The sequence below is a fragment of the Tympanuchus pallidicinctus genome, unplaced genomic scaffold (assembly GCF_026119805.1).
Source record: "Tympanuchus pallidicinctus isolate F22 unplaced genomic scaffold, pur_lepc_1.0 scaffold47, whole genome shotgun sequence".
Taxonomy (NCBI): Eukaryota; Metazoa; Chordata; class Aves; order Galliformes; family Phasianidae; genus Tympanuchus; species Tympanuchus pallidicinctus.
In genome coordinates this window covers 625,457-646,256 of record NW_026294766.1, presented here as the reverse complement: position 1 = coordinate 646,256, position 20,800 = coordinate 625,457, and the positions used below count along the sequence as shown (strand labels likewise).

At 61.6% G+C, this 20,800-nt stretch overlaps 2 protein-coding genes across 3 annotated transcripts; one reads left to right on the top strand and one right to left on the bottom strand.

Moving 5' to 3' along the window:
• The first annotated feature begins 1,084 nt into the window (after nt 1-1,084).
• Nucleotides 1,085-8,872, top strand: LETMD1 (LETM1 domain containing 1). Its single transcript, XM_052702901.1, is given in 10 exon segments — nt 1,085-1,198; nt 1,201-1,283; nt 2,029-2,168; nt 3,701-3,816; nt 3,919-4,001; nt 4,705-4,891; nt 5,552-5,653; nt 6,972-7,124; nt 7,225-7,321; nt 7,876-8,872. Coding segments are annotated over 10 exon segments (1,131 nt in total). The 5' UTR covers nt 1,085-1,099; the 3' UTR covers nt 7,947-8,872.
• Nucleotides 8,873-10,787: 1,915 nt separating this feature from the next.
• CSRNP2 (cysteine and serine rich nuclear protein 2) lies at nt 10,788-20,503 on the bottom strand. Of its 2 annotated transcripts, XM_052702892.1 has the most exons (5): nt 20,442-20,503; nt 15,579-15,797; nt 14,184-14,443; nt 12,622-12,918; nt 10,856-11,626 (listed from the first exon to the last, which is right to left on the bottom strand). In XM_052702892.1, exons 2-5 carry the CDS (start codon nt 15,727-15,729, stop codon nt 10,871-10,873), a joined length of 1,464 nt encoding a protein of 487 aa, XP_052558852.1. In that variant the 5' UTR covers nt 15,730-15,797; nt 20,442-20,503; the 3' UTR covers nt 10,856-10,870. The 2 variants fall into 2 exon arrangements, with proteins under 2 accessions (XP_052558853.1, XP_052558852.1); XM_052702893.1 differs by lacking the exon at nt 20,442-20,503 and having other exon boundaries at nt 10,788-11,626; nt 15,579-19,052.
• Nucleotides 20,504-20,800: the final 297 nt, after the last annotated feature.

Genomic DNA, 20,800 nt, shown 5'->3' with positions numbered 1-20,800 from the left:
CCGCACTGTTACCCGATTACCCCAAACGGGCACCGCTGCATGCGGCACTGATAATGCCTTATCGGGATCAATGGGGCGGCTATCGGCGACCCGAACCCCACGGCTGTGGGGCTGATAACCCCCGGCTCCGGGACGGGCCGAAAGGCCGCGGTGCCGTTTGATAAAGGAGAGTTGAATGCACGCCTGCAGGCGGTGGACACGTATGGGGAGCGGAGTGCGTGACTGTCCCCATGTGCTGGACTGGGTTGGCATCAGGTGGGGAGCGGCGATGTGGGGCAGGGTGGGGCTGGAAGGGGAGCGGGGGGGCCAGGGGAGGCTGGTGGAGAATGAGGTCATGAGGCAATGGTGCATCATGGTGGCTTAAAGCATCATGGCGTCGTGGCTGACTGCTGGTTCACCATGAGCCAGCAGTGCGACTTGGTGGCAGGGAGGGTGACAATGTGCCTTCGTGGCCAAGAGGGCCAATAGGGTCCTGGTTGATCCGAAAGAGTGACAATGAGCCAGCAGTGTGACCTGGTGACCAAGAGGGTCAGTGGGGTCCAGATGTCCAATGGTTGGCCAAAAGGGTGACAATGAGCCAGCAGTGTGACTTGGTGAGCAAGAGGGCCAATAGGGTCCTGGTTGGTCAGTGATTGACAAAAAGGGTGACAATGAGCCAGCAGTGTGACCTCATGAACCAATGGTGGCCAACAGGTTGATCAAGAGTTGAGCACAGGGTGTTTGTGAGCCAGCAGTGTGCCTTGCTGGCCAATGGTTCCCTGTGAGGCACTGCACAAAGCGCAGCCAGCAGGGCAGGGAGGAGCTCCCCGCTCTGCTCTGCACTGGGGAGCCAAATCCGGAGCACTGGGCCCAGTGCTGGGCTCTCTCCCCACTTCGGGGCAGACTGAGAGGTGCTGGGAGCCCCGCGGGGGGTGCAGAGCTGTGGGGGCCCAGAGCCCCTCGTGGTGGGGACGGGCGGAAGGCCATGAGACTTTTCCCCTGGGGGAGAAAAGGAGACGGGGGCTCTGAGCAGCGCTGATCCACACGCGGCGGGAGATGAGGCCGCGCTCTGCTGTGAGCTCCGTCCAAAGAACCACTCCGTTCGGGGCCCCATTCTAAGATGGAGGCCGCCATGCCTCCCATTGCCACTTCCGCCCTCATCCCGCAACCGTTTCCTCTTCCGGTCACATGCCCCGCCTCCCCCCCCCCCCCCCCCCCCCCGCCAAGATGGCGCTGTGCAGGATGGGCCGGTGCGGGGCGGAGCGGCTGTGGGGTCCCGTTCCGCCCCTCCTGACGGCGTTGAGGTGAGCGGGGCCGAGCCGGGGGCGGCTGCGAGGTCGGGCGTGGGGTGTGGGCCTCCCCTCTAGCTGCGGAGCGCCGTGACCGAACGTGGAGCTCCACGGTCGCTCCCCAGGCCGGGCCCGCAGCCCACAGGGACGCCTGGAGCGGTTGTGGGGCTTTCTGAGATTTTTCTTCTCCCCCCACCTCCGGTGGTCGCGGGCCGCCGCGCGCACTCCCGGTGCCGCCCTCAGCGCCGCAGTGCTGTCACCCATAGACCCCTCCAGGTCCCACGATAGTGGCCCCCCGGACCCCCTGTCCCAGGCACAGAGCTCCTGGGTAGAGGCCATGCAACCCCTCCCCTTATCCCCTCCCCCGCTCTCTTCTGCCCCTCCAGACCCCCAGTATTGGCTGAGATCTCCAGGCAGGGGCTGTGGACCCCCCTCGGACCCCTCACGTAGCAGATTTAGATCTCCAGTTATTGGCTGAGTCCTCCAGGTGTCGCCTGTGGATCCCCTTAAGAGCTCCCAGATTCACTTGGCCCCCCAAGTACCAGATGGGGACCCCCAGTTATTGGCTGAGACCTGCAGGTATTGTGTGTGGACCCCCCCAGCCCCTAGCTGTAGACCCCCTGGGACCCCCATTTTGCAATCCACACATCTCTCCATAATCCTGAATATCAGACTGCGACTCTCCTCGGAAGGAGCAGAGCCGAGAAACCTCATTAATAGATGCCTAATTGACCTCATTAACCCCCTCCTTCCCCCTCAGGCCTCCCCCGGTGCTCTCCCTGCCCACCAAGGCGAGCTCCCGCTGGGCTCTGGGCGCTCGGTGGCTCCGCAGCCGCTACGAACGTCTCCTGCAGCACAGATTCCCCCGCCTCTACGCTCTGCACTCTGCCTTCACTGCAGGTAACGATGCTTTGTGGGGAGGGGGCTTTGAGGGGAGGGGGCTCCGTGACTTGCAGCTATCGGTTAGGCCCTACCAGACCTCCCAGGTATGAAATGAAGACCCCCATTATTGGCTGAGACCTGCAGGGATTGCATATGGACCCCATCCAGGCCCCCAGCTATTAGGCCGCCCCAGACTCCCTGATATCCATTGCTCTGAGAACCCCAGGTATCAGCTAGGCCCCCCACCTGTTGGTTAGGCCCCACTAAACCCTCCAGGGACCAGATGTGGACTCCCAATTATTGGCTGAGACCTGCAGGTATTGCATGTGGACCCCCTCCAGGCCCCCACGTATCAGTTAGGCCACCCCAGACCCCCTGATATCTGTTGTTGTGAGGGGAGGGGGGGGCTCCAGGTATCAGCTAGGCTCCCCCAGGTATCGGTTAGGCCCCACCAAACCCCCCAGATACGAAATGAGGACCCCCAGTTATTGGCTGAGACATGCAGGCATTGTGTGTGGATCCCATCCAGAACCCCAGCTATCAGTTAGGCCTCCCCAGACCCCCAGGTATGCATTGCTCTGAGGGGAGGGGGCTCTGAGACATGCAGGTGTCAGCTAGGCTCCCCCAGCCCCCCCAGGTATCAGTTAGGCCCCTCCAGACCCCCCAGGTAGGAGATATGGACCCCCCAGTTATTGGCTGAGACTTGCAGGTATTGTGTATGGACCCCATCCAGACCCCCAGATACGTGTTGCTCTGAGGGGAGGGGGCTTTGAGACCCCCAGCTATCAGTTAGGCCCCTCCAGACCCCCCAGGTACGAAATGAGGACCCCCAAATATTGTTTGAGACCTGCAGGTATTGTGTGTGGATCCCATCCAGATCCCCAGGTATCTGTTAGGCCTCCCCAGATATCCATTGCTCTGAGGGGAGGGGGCTCTGAGACCCCCAGTTATCAGCTAGGCCCCTCCACGTGTTGGTTAGGCCCCTTCAGACCCCCGACCAGATGTGGACCCCCAGTTATTGGCTGAGATCTGCAGGTATTGGGTGTGGACCCCGTCCAGAAACCCCAGCTATCAGTGAAGCCTCCCCAGACCCCCTGATATCCATTGCTCGGAGGGGAGGGGGCTCCAGGTATCAGCTAGGCTCCTCCAGCCCCCTCCCCCAGGAATCAGTTAGGCCCTACCAGACTCCCCAGGTACGAAATAAGGACCCCCAATTTTTGGCTGAGACCTGCAGATAGTGTATGTGGACCCCCTTCAGACTCCCAGTTATCAGTTAGGCCTCCCCAGACCCCCCGTTGCTCTGAGGGGAGGGGGCTCTGAGACCCCCAGTTATCAGCTAGGCCCCCCCATGAGTTGGTTAGACCCCTCCAGACCCCCAGGGACCAGATGTGGACCTCCAGTTATTGGCTGAGACCTGCAGGTATTGCGTGTGGATCCCCTCCAGACTCCCAGCTATCAGTTAGGTCTCCCCAGACCCCTGATATGCATTGCTGTGAGGGGAGGGGGCTGTGAGGGGAGGGGGCTCTGCTGGTGCCACGTGTGTCCCTCAGGGCTCGAGTCGCTGCTGGCCGACGCCAGGGAGGTGCGACGGATCCGACAGGCGATGGCCCGGCAGGGGCTGAGCGCCGCGCAGCTGAACTACAGGGACATGGAGCGGCTGCGGCAGGTGGGTGCTGCTCCAGGGGGCTGGGGGGGGGCCTTGGGCGGTGTTGGGGGGGTGGGAAGGGGGGGCTTGGATGGTTCGCGTCCCTCTGATGGCGCTCTGCAGTTCCGCAGGGATGTCCTCAAGGCCGTCCCCGTCGCTCTCATCGCCATTCCGCCCTTCGCCAACTTCCTGGTCCTGCTGCTGATGTGAGTTGTGTCTCTCGGCCCCCTCTGCCTTCTCCCCCCCCATACCAGGAGCATCCAAAATGGGCCCCCCTCTTTCCTCCCACCCCCCCCAGGATCTCTGTGCTGACGGCACTCCTTCCAATTGCGGCCAATTGGTTCTGGAGCTGTGAATACAACTGGAGAGTTTAATGGGCTCCCCTGTGCCCCCCCTGCCCCTCCCGTGCCCCCTCACTGTCCTCCGTGCCCCTCTTGTGCCCCTCTCTGACTCTTCTGTGCTCTCTGTACCCCCTCCTGTCCATCCTGTGCCCCCCTATCCCCCGTGTCCCCTCTGCTCCTCCTGTGCCCCCCCTGCCCCCCCTGTGCTCCTCCTGCCCCTCCTGTCCATTCTGTGCCCCCCCCATCCCCTGTGTCCCCTCTGCTCCTCTTGTGCCCCTCCTGTCCATGCTGTGCTCCCCCTGTCCCCTCCGTGCTCCTCCTGCCCCTCCTGTCCATTCTGTGCCCCCCCCATCCCCTGTGTCCCCTCTGTCCCTGCCTCTCCTGTCTATTCTGTGCTCCCCTGCCCCCTCCCTGCCCCTCTGTGCCCCTCCTGCGTCCCTCCTGTCCCCTCCCTGCTCCCCCCGCCCCTCTTGTGCCCCTCCTGTGGCATCCTGTCCCTTCTGGAACCCCCCCCTCACTCCCTCTGCCCTTCCTGCCCCCCTCCTGCCCTCCTTTCCCCCCCCCTCAGGTACTTCTTTCCACGCCAGCTCCTGATCCGCCACTTCTGGACGCCGCAGCAGCAGCAGGAGTTCAGTGAGGAGAACCACAGCGCCCGCCGCACCGCCTACCCTGCAGTGCTCAGCTGCCTGGACGCGGCTGCGCGGTCCCTGCCTCAGCAACAGCTGCAGCGCCGCCTGCGGGAGCTCTGCGTCGAGGTGGGCTCTGCACCCCCTTCTGCATCCCACCCTCATTTCCATCCCCATCCCGCCCCCTCCCCATCCTCATCCCCATCCCGTTATCGATCCACCTCCATCCCCCTCCCCATCCCTGCTCTCATCCCTTCCCCGTTATCATTTCCTACTTTCGCCCTCATCCCACCCCGTTCCCATCTCTTTCCCCATTCCTGTCCCATTATCAGTCCTCACCCTCAGCCCATTCCCACCCTCATTTCCACCCCTTCCCTGTCCCCTTCCCCACCCCCATCACATTTCCACTCCCTCCCCACCTCCATCCCCTTACTCATCCTTGTCTCATTATCAATCCCCACCCCACACTCATGTTCATCCCATCTCCATACCCCTTCCCCTCCCCATCCCATCCCAATCCGTTCCCCCCCATCGCATCCCTTCCCCATTACCACACCACATCCCACCTCCATCTCCTTTTCATCCCTTTCTCCATCCTCATCCTACCTCCTATCCCTGTCCCAATCTCAGCCCCACTCCCATCCCATTATCAGTTCCCATCCTACTCCATCCCAATCCCGACCCCCGTCCTCATCCCACTGCCATCCCATTATTGGTCCCCATCCCATCCCCAATTCCATCCCATCCCACCCCCCTTTGTGGCACTGCTGACCTCCTGGTTCTGTGCAGGTGCAGTGCGGCCGCCATCCCCTCGTGGCTGAGCTCTGCGCCATGCAGCCACTCTTCTCAGGTCCGGCGCTGCGCCTGGCGGAGCTGCGGGGAGCCCACGTGGTGAGTGCTGCGCGCCCCACGCCGAGCCCCACTGCCTTCCCTTCTTGCTCCAATCCGCACCCTGTGTCTCGTTCCCTCCCCACGCTGTGCCCCATTCTGTGCCCCATGTCCTCTCTGTGCCCCATCCCATGTCGCACCCTGTGCCCCACGCCGTGTCCCAGTCCCGTCTCCTGCCCCGTGCCCTGTTCCATTCCATGACCCGTGTCCCACTCTGGGCCCCATCCCACACCCTGTGCGCCATCCCCTGTCCCACTCCATGTTCCTCTCTGTGCCCCATTCAACACCCCCACCTCATTCCATCCCCCCCCCGTGCTGTATGTACCCCGTGCCCCACTCCATGCCCCTCAGCACCCTGCCCCACCTCCGTGTCCCAGTCCGTGCCCCACGCTGTGCCATGCTCACGTCCCACTCCATCCCTGCTCCATGCTGTGCTCCAGTGCCCCACTCTGTGCTCCACTCCACGTCCTGCTCTGTGCCTCATTCCATGCCCCTCTCTGTGCCCCACATCCCTGCCCCACCTCGTGCCCCGCACCATGCCCTGTTCGTGTTCTGTTCCCCTCCCTGTGCCATGCTGTGTCCCATCCCATGTCCTGCTCTGTGCCCCTCTCTGTGCCGTGCCGTGTCCCATTCCATCCCCACTCTGTGCCATTCCCTGTCCAATTCTGTGCCCACTGTCCCATGCCCCGTGTCCCATCCCATGTTCCACTCCATGCCATGCTCCATGTCCCAGTCAGTCCCTGCTCCATGCCATGCTCTGTGTCCCATTCCATGCAATGCCGTGTCCCGTTCCATCCCCACCCCATGCTGCGCTCTGTGCCCCTCTCCGTGCCCCACATATCCACTCTGTCTCATGCCCTGTGTCCCACTACATGTTCCACTCCATTCCATACCCCATGTCCCAGTCAGGCCCTGCACCATCCCATGCTCTGTGTCCCATGCCATGCCCCACATCCCCACTCCCTGCTGTGCCCCTTGTCCCAGTCAATCCCTGCACCACACCATGCTGTGTCCCATTCCATTCCATGCCCCGTGTCTCATTCCATCCCCACCCCACCCCATGCCATGCCCTGTGCCCCTCTCTGTGCTCCGCATCTCCACTCTGTCCCATGCCCTGTTTCCCATCCCATGTGCCACTCCATTCCATGTCCCTTGTCCCAGTCAGTCCCTGCTCCATGCTGTGTCCCCTGTACTATTCCACACCCCATGTCCCATTCCATGCCCACCCTGTGCCACGCTCTCTGCCCCTCTCCGTGCCCCCATGTCCCACCCCCCCGCACTCCATGCCTGGTGCCCGTCCCCACGCCGTGCTGTCCCGCAGCGGGCGCTGAGCCGCGTGCTGTTCCTGACTCCTCTGCTGCCCGCCGTCCTGGTGCGGCGCCGCCTGCATTCCCACCTCCTGGAGATCCGGCACCTGGACCGCGCGCTGGCTCACCTGGGCCTGGCACAGCTCTCCGAGGAGGAGCTCAGAGCGGTGAGAGACCCCCCGGCTGGGGGTTGGCGGGGGTCCCGGCCTCCTCCCTCATCCCGCAGTTGGGAATTTTGGGTGCTGACCCCCTTCCTCCCCTCTGCAGGCCTGTTACCTGCGGGGCCTGAACCCCGCACGGCTGAGTGTGGCGCAGTGCAGAGCCTGGCTGGAGCAGTGGCTGAGGCTGTCCTGCGTGCTGCAAGGTGTGCGGGGGGAGGGGGGGCGACCCTGCGCCACGGGGGGGTTGGGGGAGAAGGGGAGGGAGCTGTGTGTGTGTGTGGGGTGGGGGTCCCCCATCCCCGGAGGGGCTCGGGGCCGTGAATGGGGCCCAGGGTGGCTGCTGGGGAGGTGGGAGCAGCCCAGGGTGCGAGTTGGGACTGGGGGGCTGTGAGAATCCTTCCATTCCAACCATCCCCTGGTTCTGGGATCTTTCAGGGCCCTTTCAGGGCCATCCCAACCCAACCATTCCAACCCAACCGTCCCGTGGCTTTATGATCTTTCAGGACCCTTCCAACCCTATCTGTGGTTTTGGAACCTTTAAGGACCCTTCCAACACCACCATCCTTTGCTTCTAAGATCTTTCAGGACCTTCCCATCCCAATCATCCTGTGGAATTCAGCCCCCCCCAACCCGCTCTGAGGGAGGGGATCCCTGTGGGTACAGACTGAGCCCCCCCAACACAGGGGGAAACCAAACAGACCTGAGGGGCTCGATATGGGGCACAGGACCCCCTCAGCCCCCCTCTCTCCCATTGCAGCCTCCGAGGCGTCCCTGCTGGCCAACAGCATGGTGCTGCTGTCCCTCAACTACGCAGGAGCGAAGCAATGAGCGGCGCTGATCGTCTGCTGTGGCGCTGCTCTGTGCCCCCCACCTCTGGGGGGGTCAGCAGGAGCAGGACGGGAGGCACTGAAGAGTGGAGGATGGCAGCCCTGCGTCCCTGCACCCCGTCAGGGAGATGCCCTGCACCTCTGTCCGTTCCCCCATGGCCGCTGCAGCACTTTACATGTTTATTGTGGGGGGAACGGGCGTCCCCCCACCCCGCGACCCCCCCAGCAGGGACTGGGCTCAGCTCTGCGCATCGCTGCTCCTCACAGAGGGTTTGGGGCTGGGGATGGGACCCTGTGCTCCATGTGGGATCCAGGGGGTCACCGCTGCACTGGGGGGGGGGGGGGGGTACAAATGTCCCCATTCAGGATGCGGGGCCAACGTGGTGTTGAGTTCTGCGTTGGTGTCACTGAGTTGGACATGGTGTTGAGTTCTGTACTGATGTCACTGAGTTTTGATGTGATGTCACCGAGTTTTGACGTGATGTCACTGAGTTCTGCGTTAACCATCGAGTTCTGTTTTGGTGTCGCTGAGTTTTGATGTGACGTCGTCAGTTCTGCTTTGACATCGCTGAGTTCTGCATTGATGTCACTGAATTTGGACTTGATGTCCAGTCCCACATCAGCGCTGAGTTTTGATGTCCTCAAGTCCTGCAGTGGCGTTGAGTTCTTGGGGTTTTTGTTGAGTTTTGCCTCGACATCACTGGGTTTTGCATTGGTGCCATTTTCTGCATTGCAGTTGAGATTTGCCCTGATGCCATCGAGTTCCGCGTTGGTGTTGAGCTTTGATTTGATGCCATCGAGTTCCACATTGGTGTCGTTGAGTTTTGATGTGATGCCATCACGTTTCCAGCAGTAGATTTCTCTGTTGGTTCCATCGAGTTCTGCACGGGGGTCACTGAGTTCTGGATGGACCCCATCGAGCTCTGACTCTGAACTCAGTTCTGCGTTGGTGTCGTTGAGTTTTGGTGTGACGGCGTCGCGTTTGGTGCAGCGCTGTTGAGCTCTGCCCCTCTGCTCGTTAAGCTGTGCCTCGTTAAGCTCCGTGCTGCTCTGCAAGGAGTGGAGCAGCAGCGTGGCTCGGCCTGTTGTGTGACACCACCGCTGGAGCGCCCCATCCTCAGCCCCATCTCAACCCCATCCCACCCCGTCACCATTCCACTCCCACTCCCATCCTATTCCATTCCCAGCCCCATTTCATCCCTATTCCACCCACAACCCCACCACCATCCCATCCCCACCGCCATCCCATCCCCATTTCATCCCATCACCACCTCCATTCTATTCCATCCCCACCCCATCCCAACCCCCTTTCCATCCCTATTCCATCCCATCCCCAACCCCATCCCCTCCCATTCCATCCCCACCCCCATCCCATCCCAACCCCCTTTCCATCCCTATTCCATCCCCCACCCCATCCCATCCCCACACCCATTTCATCCCTATTCCACCCCCATCCCATTTCACCCCCAATCCCATCCCATCTCTATCCCCTCCCCAACCCCTTTCCATCCCCTCCCCACCTCCCTCCCATCCTTCTCCCTATTCCATCCCACCCCACCGCCCTCCCATCCCCATTTCATCACTATTCCACCCCCACTCCATTCCACCCCCATCCCATCCCCTCCCCACCTCCATCCCAGCCCCCTTCATTAAAGACATTTCTCCCCCCCCCCCCCCCCCCCGCCCCGTTTGTGGCTGAGGCCGGTGCCCCGTGCCCCCTCCCCCTCCCGGCTGCGCTTCCCCTCGCTCTGCGCCCTGCGGCTCGGAGCCTCCTTTATTTGTTACTCTTTAAATATTCTCTTTTTAAATACAGCATTCTCACCGTGGGGAAAAACAAACAAACAAACAAACGAAAACCCAACAAAACAAAACCGTAAAAAAGCCAAAATAATAACAAGGAGGACCCGACACAGCTTTGGATTCACAGTGGAATAGAAATGAAAACCGCCGGCGGTGTGCGAGGGAAGAGGGGGGGAAAGCACCCACTGCGCCCGGGGAGGGGGCACAGAGCAGAAGGGGGCAGGGGAAGCGCTTGGAGCTGCTGGGGGGACCGAAGTGTGGGGACGGAGCGGTGCTGCGGGACACCGGGCGGCCCCTGCCCCAAGGCCGCCCCTCGGTGCGGCACGACGGGTCGCAGCCCCTCGGCAGCGGAGAGCGTGGAAGCAAAACGAACCCAAGGGAGAAAAGCACCGCTGTGCCGAGTCGGTCCCGGTTCCGTCTCTGGGGCTCTCAGCCGGGGGAGAGGAGGAAGATGGCAAAGCCCGAAGCTCCGGCGCTGGGAGCGCAGAGCAGGGCTGCAGTCCTGGGGACGGACGGACGGCTGCGGGTCCTGGGGGTGAAAGCGGTGAGCAAAGGGGGTCGGAGCGGTTCCAGGAGCGTCCGTGTCTGCGTTCTCACCCCTCTTTGTGCAACTGGAGCGGCTGTGGGGCTCCCTGTGGGGGGGGGGGGGAGGGAAGCGCTGGGCTGCAGTGCGGCCCCGTAAACATTCAGCACGTTAAAAAAACAGAATAATTAAAAAACAAATACAAAAAAAATACAAAAAAGAATAATTAAAAAAAAAAAAAAACAAATAACAATATTAAAAAAAAAATCAACAACGAAAAAAAACAAAAACAAAACACAAACCACCCCAAAGTCTTCTGTGTCCAAGACAAAAAGGAGGAGGGGCCCTGGGTGGGCAGCAGGGGGAAGCGGGCACCGCTGAGCACAGGGCGCCCCAAGTAGCTCCGCGGGGACGCGGCCCACGGTGTCCGTGCGTCCGTCCGTCTCGGTGCCCCAAGCAGGACTGCAGCCCCATGGGCTCCGTGTCCGCGCGTCTGTCCGTCCGTTCCCTCGGCGGTCCCCGCTCCTCCTCCCTTCCCTCCCTCCCCATTCGGGGCAGTGCTGAGCCGTGGAATCTCCTCAATAAATAATGGGCGGGGGGCTTCACACCCCCCGGGGGGGCTCCTCAGGGCCGGGCGCCTCGCGGGGCGCCGGGGGGCCGAGCGACCCAGCGCAGCTCTGCGCGCCCTCCGGCCCCGCGCCCTTCGCCCCGTCCCCTTTGCTCGGGGCGGCGCGGCTGCACGGCGCTGCGGGGGCCGCGGCGTCGGTCCCGGTGTCCTTGGGGCGCTCGTCGGCACCGTTCTCGCTCTTGTGGCCCGGCGCGGAGCGCGGTTCCACCTGGTAGTACAGCAGCGGAGCGGCGTTCAAGTAGGGCTGCGCGGCCGCCGGCTGCTCGGCGCCGTCGGCGAAGCAGAGCACGGAGGATCCCGGCGGCAGCTGCGCTTGGATGAGGATGGGGGCCGCCAACCCCGGGCACAGCGCCTCCGGCACGGCCAGCGGCTCCTCCAGGATGCAGACGCCGACGCTCTCCACGCCTGAGCCGCCGCTGGAGTCTTCCTCGGCCTTCAGCCTCTCCAGCTCCTCGGCGGTCTGCAGGTGCATGACGGCCGTCTCGTTCTCGGCCATGAACTCCTGGAAGTCCTGCGTCTCGGGGGGCTGCGTGCCGGGGGGCCACGAGCTGCCGGCACCCTGCAGCTCCTCGTCGCCGGGCCGCGCGCTTTGCCGCTTGTTCTCCAGCTCCAGCTTCATGATGGTGTGGAGGTAGTGAGTCCGCACGCGGATGGGGTTGAACTCGATGCGGCCGGCCATGTTCCCGCAGCCGTCCCGCGAGCAGCCACAGGGGAAGGACATGCGGTCCACCTGTGGGGACAGCGAGGCTGCGGGAAGCGCTGCTCTGCCTCCGGCCCGACGCAGCGCCCCGAACGGAGAAGGAGCTCCAAGGATGAAGTTGCAGAGGCCAACAGGGCAACTGCGAGCCAGCACTGCGTGCTGCCGGCCAACGGGTTGACCGACGGTTGACCAATGGGTGATGGTGGGGCTGCAGTGCACCCCGGTGGCCAAGAACACCAACGGCAGCCTGGTTGGCCAATGGGTGATCAGTGGTTGACCAATGGTTGACTGCAGGCCATCAGTGTGCCCTTGTGGCCAGGAACACCAGCGGGCTGCTCTTGGCCAATGGTTGACCACAAACCAGCGAGTGCAGCCCAGCAGCCAAAAATACCAATGGGTTTTTGCTTGGCCAAGAGTTGGCAAACAGTTCACAGAATCACAGAATGGTTGGGTTGGAAGGGAGCTCCAGGATCACGGAGCTCCAACCTCCCACCACACGCAGGGCCACCAACCTCCACGTTTCACAGCAGCCCAGGCTGCCCAGGGCCCCATCCAACCTGGCCTCCAACACCTCCAGGGATGGATGGGGCATCACAGCCTCTCTGGGCAGCTGTTCAGCCCCTCACCGCTCTCACAGCACACAACTTCCCTGACATCCAACCTCCATCTGCCCTCCAGTTGCCCACAAGCCATCAGCGTGACCTCATGGCCAACAGTTGACCACAGGGTGATCGTGAGTCAGTAGCGCGTCCTGGTTGGCCAACAACTGACCACAAGGCCCTCAGAGCCAAGAAGGCCAATGCCGTAACATTGGCCAGCAGCTGACCACAAGCCAGCAGTGTGCCCCCGTGGCCAAGAAGGCCAAAGGTTCCCTGGGGGCACTGCGGCACATGGCCAGCAGAGCAGGGAGGCGCTCCTTTCTGGAGAGATCCAAACCTGCCCTGCCCCAGTGCTGTGCCTCTGCTCTGGGGGTTGGACAGAGGACCCCCGAGGTCCCTTGCAGCCCTCTGCCACTCGTCACTCACCTGGCACTTGATGCCCGCCTGGCTGCAGGCGCAGGCCTCGGGGTCGCAGTACAGGCGGCAGTCGCAGCCGCACTCCTCTCGCGACAGCCGGATGGCGCGCAGCTCCTGCTTCTCCTCGGCGTCGATGCGGTGCACGCCGGAGGCACGGAGCAGCGCCCGCCGCTGCTTGGTGGGCAGGGGCTGCAGGAAGAAGTAGTCATCCACCTCCACGTTCTCCACGTCGATGTCGTCGTCTGAGATGTCCTCCAGCGTCAGCCCTTCCGCCTCCTCCGACTCCACCGTGCCGTTCTTGGTGAGCTGCGGGGTCAGGTCAGCGCTCAGCGCCGTGCTGGGAGGCTGCGGACCCCCGGCACGGCGTGAGGGGACCCGCGGGGTCCCCCGTGCTGCAGAATCATTAAGTTTGGAAGTCTGAGATCATCCAGTCCGACCCCAACCCATCCCAGACACAGCAGGAAGGAGCGCGCCGTGTCTGCGGGACCCCACATCTGCAATAAAGGTAGGAAAGCGACGCCGCAGCGCTCAGGAGGGCACCTCTGCCTCCTTCCCTCCGTGCTGCAAACGGCTCAAGGAAAAGGAGGTCACTGCTTCCCAAAATATTGGGGTTTGGAGAGAGCTGAGAGGCAGCTGCAGGGTTTGGGATTGGAACGAAGCTAGAAATCGCAACAGAAACGTTTCGAGGAGGGGGGGAAGCAGCAAGAACCCTCATGAGAAACGTGGGGACTGATCCCCATCACCACCCCAACCATAACGCGCTCCCCATCGATAGCTTAAGTGGCAGAAAAAGTTCAATTTAACAAAAGATTTAAAAAAGAAGTGTTGGCTCTGCATCTCTCCGCCAAACGTTGTCATGGCAGCAGCAGCCTGATTAATCCCAGGGTTGTGTCACATTAAATGAAGCCCAACCCCAGACAACGCCTGAGGGAACCCATAAAGAGGTCAGGATGGGAAAAGGGTTGAGCTGGGATTTGATCTCAGGTACCACAACCTTCCAGACTGGAATTTCCAGCAGAGAAATTTGGAAGGGGAACTGTGAAGAAGGACCAGAGTGACCAGGAGCCAGCAGTGCGCCCTGGTGGCCAAGATGGCCGACAATGTTCTGGGTGGCCGGTGGTTGAGGAACAGCCGGTCAACGGTTGACAAGCGGTTGGCCAATGGTTGACCATGAGCAAGCAGTGCGCCCTGCTTGACCAACAGCTGACCAATGGTTGACAAGTGGCTGATCGTGGACCAGAAGCGTGTTCTCATTGGCCAACTGCTGACCAACAGCCAATCAACGGTTGACCGTGAGCCAACAGCGCGCCCTGGTCGACCAACTGTTGACCAACAGCAGACAATCAGCTGACAAACAAGTGACCAAGAGCCAGCAGGGTGTCCTCACTGCCCAACTGTTGACCAACAGCTGACAGGCAGTCAACCAACGGTTGACCAACAGCGGACAATCAGCTGACAAACAGCTGACCACAAGCCAGCAGGGCATCTTCGCTGCCCAACAGCTGCCCAACGGCTGACAGGTGGTCGACCACAACCCAGCAGCACCTAAAAAGGGCGATGCCCGATCCTACCTTCATCTTCTTGGCGTGCAGCTTCTCCTCCTTGAGGTGCTCACGCAGGATCTCGCGGTGGTTCACCTCCTGCTCCTGTGCAAACTCGCACAGCGTGTAGCTGCGCACCGAGTTGTGCCGTGGGGCCATGCCAAGCGAGCTGCCACCCTGGCTGGGCACGCTGGTGAAGCCCTGGCGCCGGGCGAAGTAATACACCGTCACCTGGTCGAAGCGCACATTCTTCCTGCGCAGCTGCTTCTGCCTCTTCAGGATGGAGGTGGCTGCAAGGAGGGAGGACGAGGGAATGGGAACGGGAGCCCTGGCGCCTCCCGGTGCAATGGGTTGGGGTGGGAGGGAGCTTTGCTGCAGCCCTGAGCAGGCGTCGGCAACCGAGCCGTGCCAGCATGGGCTGCGTGCTTCCTTCTGATACTGTCAGGACAAACCCCATTAATCCCAATGCCTCGTTAATTCCGTTATCGTGAGGTATTGCAGTAGGGGAGGCGCCAGCGGGATCCTGGTTTGAGGATGAAGGCATGCGATTGCGAGGGGCGTGCGTGGGGGGAGCAAGGCCAGCACCCCCTCACAGCCAGGGTCTGTCCCCACCCCCACGCCCTCTCCCCTCGTCTGTCCCCATCCCCTGTGCTCCATCCCCTCACTGTCACTGTTTCCTGTCCCCTCACTCACTGTTCACTGTCTCCATGTCCCGTCCCCATGCTTGTCCCCTCACTTTGTCACCACGCTCTGTCCCCTTCACTTTGACACTCTTTCCTGTCCCCATACCCTGTCCCCTCCCCATCACCGTTTGCTGTACCCATGTTTTATCCCTATCCCATGTCCCCATCCACGTCCCCTCACTCTGCCACTCTTTGCTGTCCCCCGCTCTCGTCCCATCATCGTCACTGTGCCCACCCCCATTTCCATCTCTCACCCCCAGACCTTTCATTACCACCATTTGCTGTCCCCGTGTCACATCCCCACGCCATGCCCTCACTGTCACTGTTCAGTCCCCACACTCCATCCCCTCACTCTGTCACTGTTTGCTCTCCACGTTCCCAAGGAAACTCAGGGAAAAAGCCACTGCCCCCATCCCCATCCCCCCATCCCCACTCCTACACCCCATCACCCATCCCCACCCCACTCACAGATGAAGCCACTGCCCCCATCTCCATCCCTACACCCCATTCCCACACCCCATATAACCCACCCCCATCCCCATAACCCATTCATGGATGAAGCCACTGTCCCCATCCCCACATCCCATCCCCACCCCTACACCCCATCCCCACGCCCCATAACCCATCCCCATCCCCGTCCCCATAACCCATTAACAGATGAAGCCACTGCCCCCATTCCCACACTCTATCCCCACTCCCATTCCCACACCCCATAACCCATCCCTGTCCCCATCCCACTCACGGATGAAGCCGCTGGAGCTGGAGGGGTTGACGCTGTCACAGCTGTCGGCGCTGTCGCTGTTGGAGATTTCATCATCCGAGTTGGACGCCGGGGATCCCACGTCCGCATCCTCAAACTTCCTCTTGAGGCGGCCGCTCGCGATCGCGTCCATCGGGATCGCATGGAGCTGCGGCACGCGGTGCACGGGGGGGAGGAACGGCCGCCCGGCTCAGCAGGGACCTGCGGGATGGGGACCGTGGTGGTGGGGGTCCAGGGGTGCCCCCTACCCAGAGCAGCACAGCTCGGCAGCGCAGGGATGAGCAAAGCCGCCGAGCTCGCCGCTCTCTGCATCTCCTTCACCAAAACGTGGGAGCGTGGCACGGCGTCAGCGCGCAGCGGAGCCCAGCAGCAGAGCCGAGCCGTGGGGACGCCGCTGGGTTGCAGGATTTGGGGAGAGGGGGAACAGCAGAGCTGAAGGCGAGGCGCTCGGCCCCGCTCCGCTTTGTGCCGTCGCCGCAGCAGCGCCGGTTCTCATGGCAACGGAACAAACGGCTCTGGAGAAAGCTGCCGGCGTCCGTCTGTCTGTCCGTCATCCACCCCCTCCAGCTCTCATCCTTCTGTCCATCCATCATCTGTTCATCCGTCCACCCTTCCATCAGCCCAGCCGTTCTCCATTCGCCCTTCTGTCCGTCCATCCTCCTGTCTGTCCATCCCTCTGTCATCCTATCATCCATCTATCCGTCGCCCGTCTGTCTGTCCATCCCTCTGTCATCCTAGTCCTCCCCCTTTCCGTCCACCCGACATTCATCTGTCCATTCCTCCCTCATCCCATTCATTCATCCTTCTGTCCACCCATCATCTGCCCGTTTGTCCATCCCTCCATCATCCATCTGTCCATCCCTCCATCTGTCTGTCCATCCATCATCTGCCTCTCTGCCCATCCTTCCATCAGCCCATCTATCTCCTCATCCTCCTGTCCATCTATCCTTCCCCCCATCCATTCTTCATCCGTCCGTCTGTCCATTCACCCCTCCATCTGTCTGTCCATCCCTCCACCATCCCATCCATCCTTCATCTCCCTGCGCACCTCCTCGCGCTGCCACCTCCAACCCAGGTGTGACAAAGGGGGGTAGGGACACAATTGACACCGGGCTCCGGCTGCAGCTCCTCTCCCAAAATGAGAGGGAGAGCTTGGGAAAGCATTCCAGGCACAGAGCGACTGGCAGCAACGCTACAGTGCCCAGGGTCTGCAGGAACAGCGGAGCTCTCACTCAGCTGGCAGCCTGGAGTTGGGCTGGTGGCATCAACGGCTCCGCTGTTTCCAGTGAGAGGGAATCGGATCAAAGAGGGAAAACGGCTCCTTTCCCCGTGGAGCTCAGCACCAAAAGCTTTGCTGCCACCCAACAGCGCTTCTCCTCCTTCCCTCCATTAAACTGTGCTGAAAGGAGCTCAGCTGAAAAGATTCGTTCCTCCACATCCTGCAGCTTGGGAACAGGGCTGCAGGATGAGGGATGCTCTGCATCCCGCTGCCAGGCTCCAAACCTTCACCTGTCAGCAGAGCTGCTTGGTGAGCCTGGCTTCATTCTGCTGACTGCCAGCCAGCTGTGTGCACCACTGGCCAAGAATGCAACCCGTGTCCTCGCTGCTCAGCGGCTGACCGTGAGCCAGCAGTGCGTCCTGGTGGCCAAGAACACCAACGGTGTCCTGGATAACCGACGGCTGACCAACGGTTGGCCAAAAGCTGACCGTGAGGCAGCAGTTCTGGTGGCCAAGAAGACCGATGACATCCTGGTTGACCAGTGGTTGGCCAATGGTTGATCGTGAGCTGGAAGTTACGGCCCTGTGGCCAAGCTGGCCAAGGGTTGATCAACAGCTGATGGTGGCCAAGAACACCAGTGGTGTCCTGGTTGACCAACAGTTGGCCAACGGTTGACCAAAAGCTGACCACAAGCCAGCAGTGTGCTCCAGCGGCCAAGAAAGCCAATGGTGGCCAACAGGTTGACCAGTGGTTGACTACAGGGTGACCATGAGCCAGCAGCGTGCCCTGGTGGCCACCGGTTCCCTGGAGATGGCTGCACGGAGCACAGCCGGCAGGGCAGGGAGCTGCTCCCACCTCTGCTCTGCACTGGGGAGGCCCCATCCGGAGCACTGGGCCCGGCGCCAGGCTCTCCAGTTTAGGGCAGACTGGGAGGTGTTGGATGAGGACCTGAGGAGGTTCCTTCCAGCTGCCGCAGCTCCGGGAGTTTTGGGTTCTGCTCCCCCAAAGTGCTGCAGAACATCCCAGGGCTGCTGGGAGGAGCGAGGGCGGGAAAGACTGAGCGAGCAGCAAGTCCAACCCCACAAATAAAGCAGAAAACCAGGGGGCCACCACTGGCAGGGCTACGGGACACAGCTCTGCTCCTCTGGCACAGAGGATTCCCTGCAGGATTCACCTCTTATCCCCACAGCTGAGGATTTAAGAACTGCACCACTGCAGGGATGCTGAGAGGGGCAGATTCCTCCTCAGGGGCCAGGGCTGCCTCCTTTGGGATCCGTGTTCCTATGTTCCTACAGCTGAGCCCCACGGATGTTCTGGGCTGCAGCTCCACAGCAGCAGTACTTACACAACACGCATCGCAATGAGCAGCAGAGCCCGGCCCCGAACTGCAGCGCTGCCGGCAGGTGTGGGGAGACCGTGTGGCCCCAAAAAGCAGGGGGGAGTAAGGAAAGGGTCCTAAAAAGCTGGGGGTAAAAAACAGGGAGGTCCTAAAAAGCTGGAGACTAAAGGAAAGGGGTCCCAAAAAGGAAGGGGGGGTCCCAAAAAGGAAGGGGGATAAGAAGGGCAACCCCAAAAAGCAGGGGGACAAAAAGGGGCAGCCCTGAAGGTAGGGGGAGGCTAAAGGAGGCAGGGTCCTAAAAAGCACGGGTCTGGAGGAGGGAGGAGCAAAAAGGGAGCCCCCCAGAAAGGAGGGTAAAGGAAGGGGAGCCCAAAACGATAGGAGCAAAAGGGTGGTTGCAAAAAACAGGGGGGCTAAAGGAAGGAGCCCCCCCCAGAGCAAAGATGGGGGGGCAAAAGGGGAGGCGCCCCCACAGTGGGTCGCACCAGACCCTGCAGTATGGGAGGGTGGGGGGCTGACCTCAGAACCCAGCTCAGACCCCACCAGGGACCCCATCCCCATGGCAGGGCCCCGAGGACCCCCACCCGCCCCGATCGTCCCTCACTCAGGGTCTCCTCTGCTCCCTTCCCACCTGAGGCACTTTTTTGGGGTCACCCCACACAGCCCCATTGTTAGCACCCCTCCATAGCCCCTAAAGCCCACTTTCAAGGCTCCCATCCCCTGCATGGCTACACAGCCCCTATAGGCCTCCTATCTCCCCAGAGAGCCCCATTTTAAGACACCTCCCACTCCCTACAAGCCTCTGATCCCCCCTGCAGGAAACACATTTCCTACAGGCCTCCCACAACCCCTACAGGTTCCCCTCTTCAAGGCTCCCGTTCCCTATAGGCCCCTACATCCCCCCCACATCCCCTATAAGCTTCCATTCTTAAGGACCCCCTCCCCTGCAGCCCCCATCAGCCTCCTATAGACTTTCATTTTTAAGGCCCCCTACACTCCCTACAGGCCTCCTATTGGCCCTATATATTTCTACCTCTACTACCAGCACCCCCTAAAGATCTCCTATAGCCCCACAGGCCTCCATCTCCAAGCTCCCTCCCCCCCCCCTCCCTCCCACAGACCTCCTACATCCCTTACAGGCTCCTATTTTTAAGGACCCCATCCCCCTATAGTCCTCCTGTGCCCCATATAGGCTGCCACCTCAAAGATCTCCCTCACCCATCCCCTACGGGCCTCCTACACCCCCTACAGACCCCCGTTTCAAGGCCCCTCAGCCCCCATAGGCCCCCTATTGCTGCCATGAGCCCCCCATCCCCTCTTTAAGGCCATCACCTCCTCTAGCCCTTATAGGCTCTGTATGCACACCCCCCACCCCACAGGCCTCTTATGGCTTCTACCGTTTCCTCTTAAACCCCCTCCCAACTGACCCCCCCCCCCGCACTCCCTACACACTTTCATATTTAAGGTCTCCTATGTTATCTGTAAGCCTCCATATGTACCCTATAGACATCTTATATTCCCCATAGCCTCCCTATCCCCAAGACCCCAAGCCCTGCACGTCTCCTATAGGCCTCCATCTTCAAGGCCCTCATCCCCTCTATGCCTCCATCCTTTTTGCCCTCACTCCTTACAGACCTCCTACAGCCCCTATAGGCTCCCATTCTCCAGGCCCCCCATCCCCTGTAGGCCTCCTACAACCCCTATGAGCCCCCTGCATCCCCAATATCACCCCCCCATCCCCTATAGCCCTCCACCTTTAAGACCCTCACCTCTTACAGACCTCCCACGGCCCCTATAGGCTCCCACACTACAGGCCCTCCATCCCCTACAGGCCTCCTGCATTCCCATAGGCCCCATTATACCCTTCCATCTTCAAGGCCATCATTCCCCTACATCCCTCCATCTTTAAAGCCCTCACCTTATAACCTCCCATAGGCTCCCATTTTCCAAGCCCCCCAAACCTGCAGTCCTCCTACAAACCCTATGAGCCCCCTGCATCCCCCCCACCCCTTACAGCCCTCCACCTTTAAGACCCTCACCTCTTACAGACCTCCTAAGGCCCCTACAGGCTCCCATTTTCCAGGCCCGTGATCCCCTATAGGCCTCCATCTTCAAAGCTCCATCCCCTATTGACCACCCACACCCCCCCAAGAGGCGTCCACCTCCAGGGTCCCGACCCCCTGTAGACCCCCCTATAGACCCCCACCCCCTCAGGCCTGGCCCCACACAACCCCCCCCTTCCCCCTCTGCAGCCCCCAGCCCCGCCGCCCCCCATTTCCCCACTTACCGCTCGGCGCTGCGGGCGGGGGGCGGCCCGGGGCGCGGGTTCGAAGCCCGAGTGCGGCCGCGCGGACCGCCCCGCCGCCGTCTGCCGACAACAATGGGGCCGCGCCTTATATACCCCGCAGTCACGTGACGGCAGGCCTCACCTCCCCTTCCCCCCACCCCACAAACTCCGCCCGCGGGGGGTGTCGGGAAAGCGAGTCCGAGCGGGGCGTGATGGGAAACGGAGTGCGGAAGTGGGCGTGGGGCACGTGGGGGAGGGGAAGGGGAGCAGTGGGGGGGGGGAGGAGGAAGAGGAGGAGGAGGGGGACGAAGGCCCGAGCCGCCGCCGGAGTCTAGACGGAGATTAACGCGGCGGGGAGC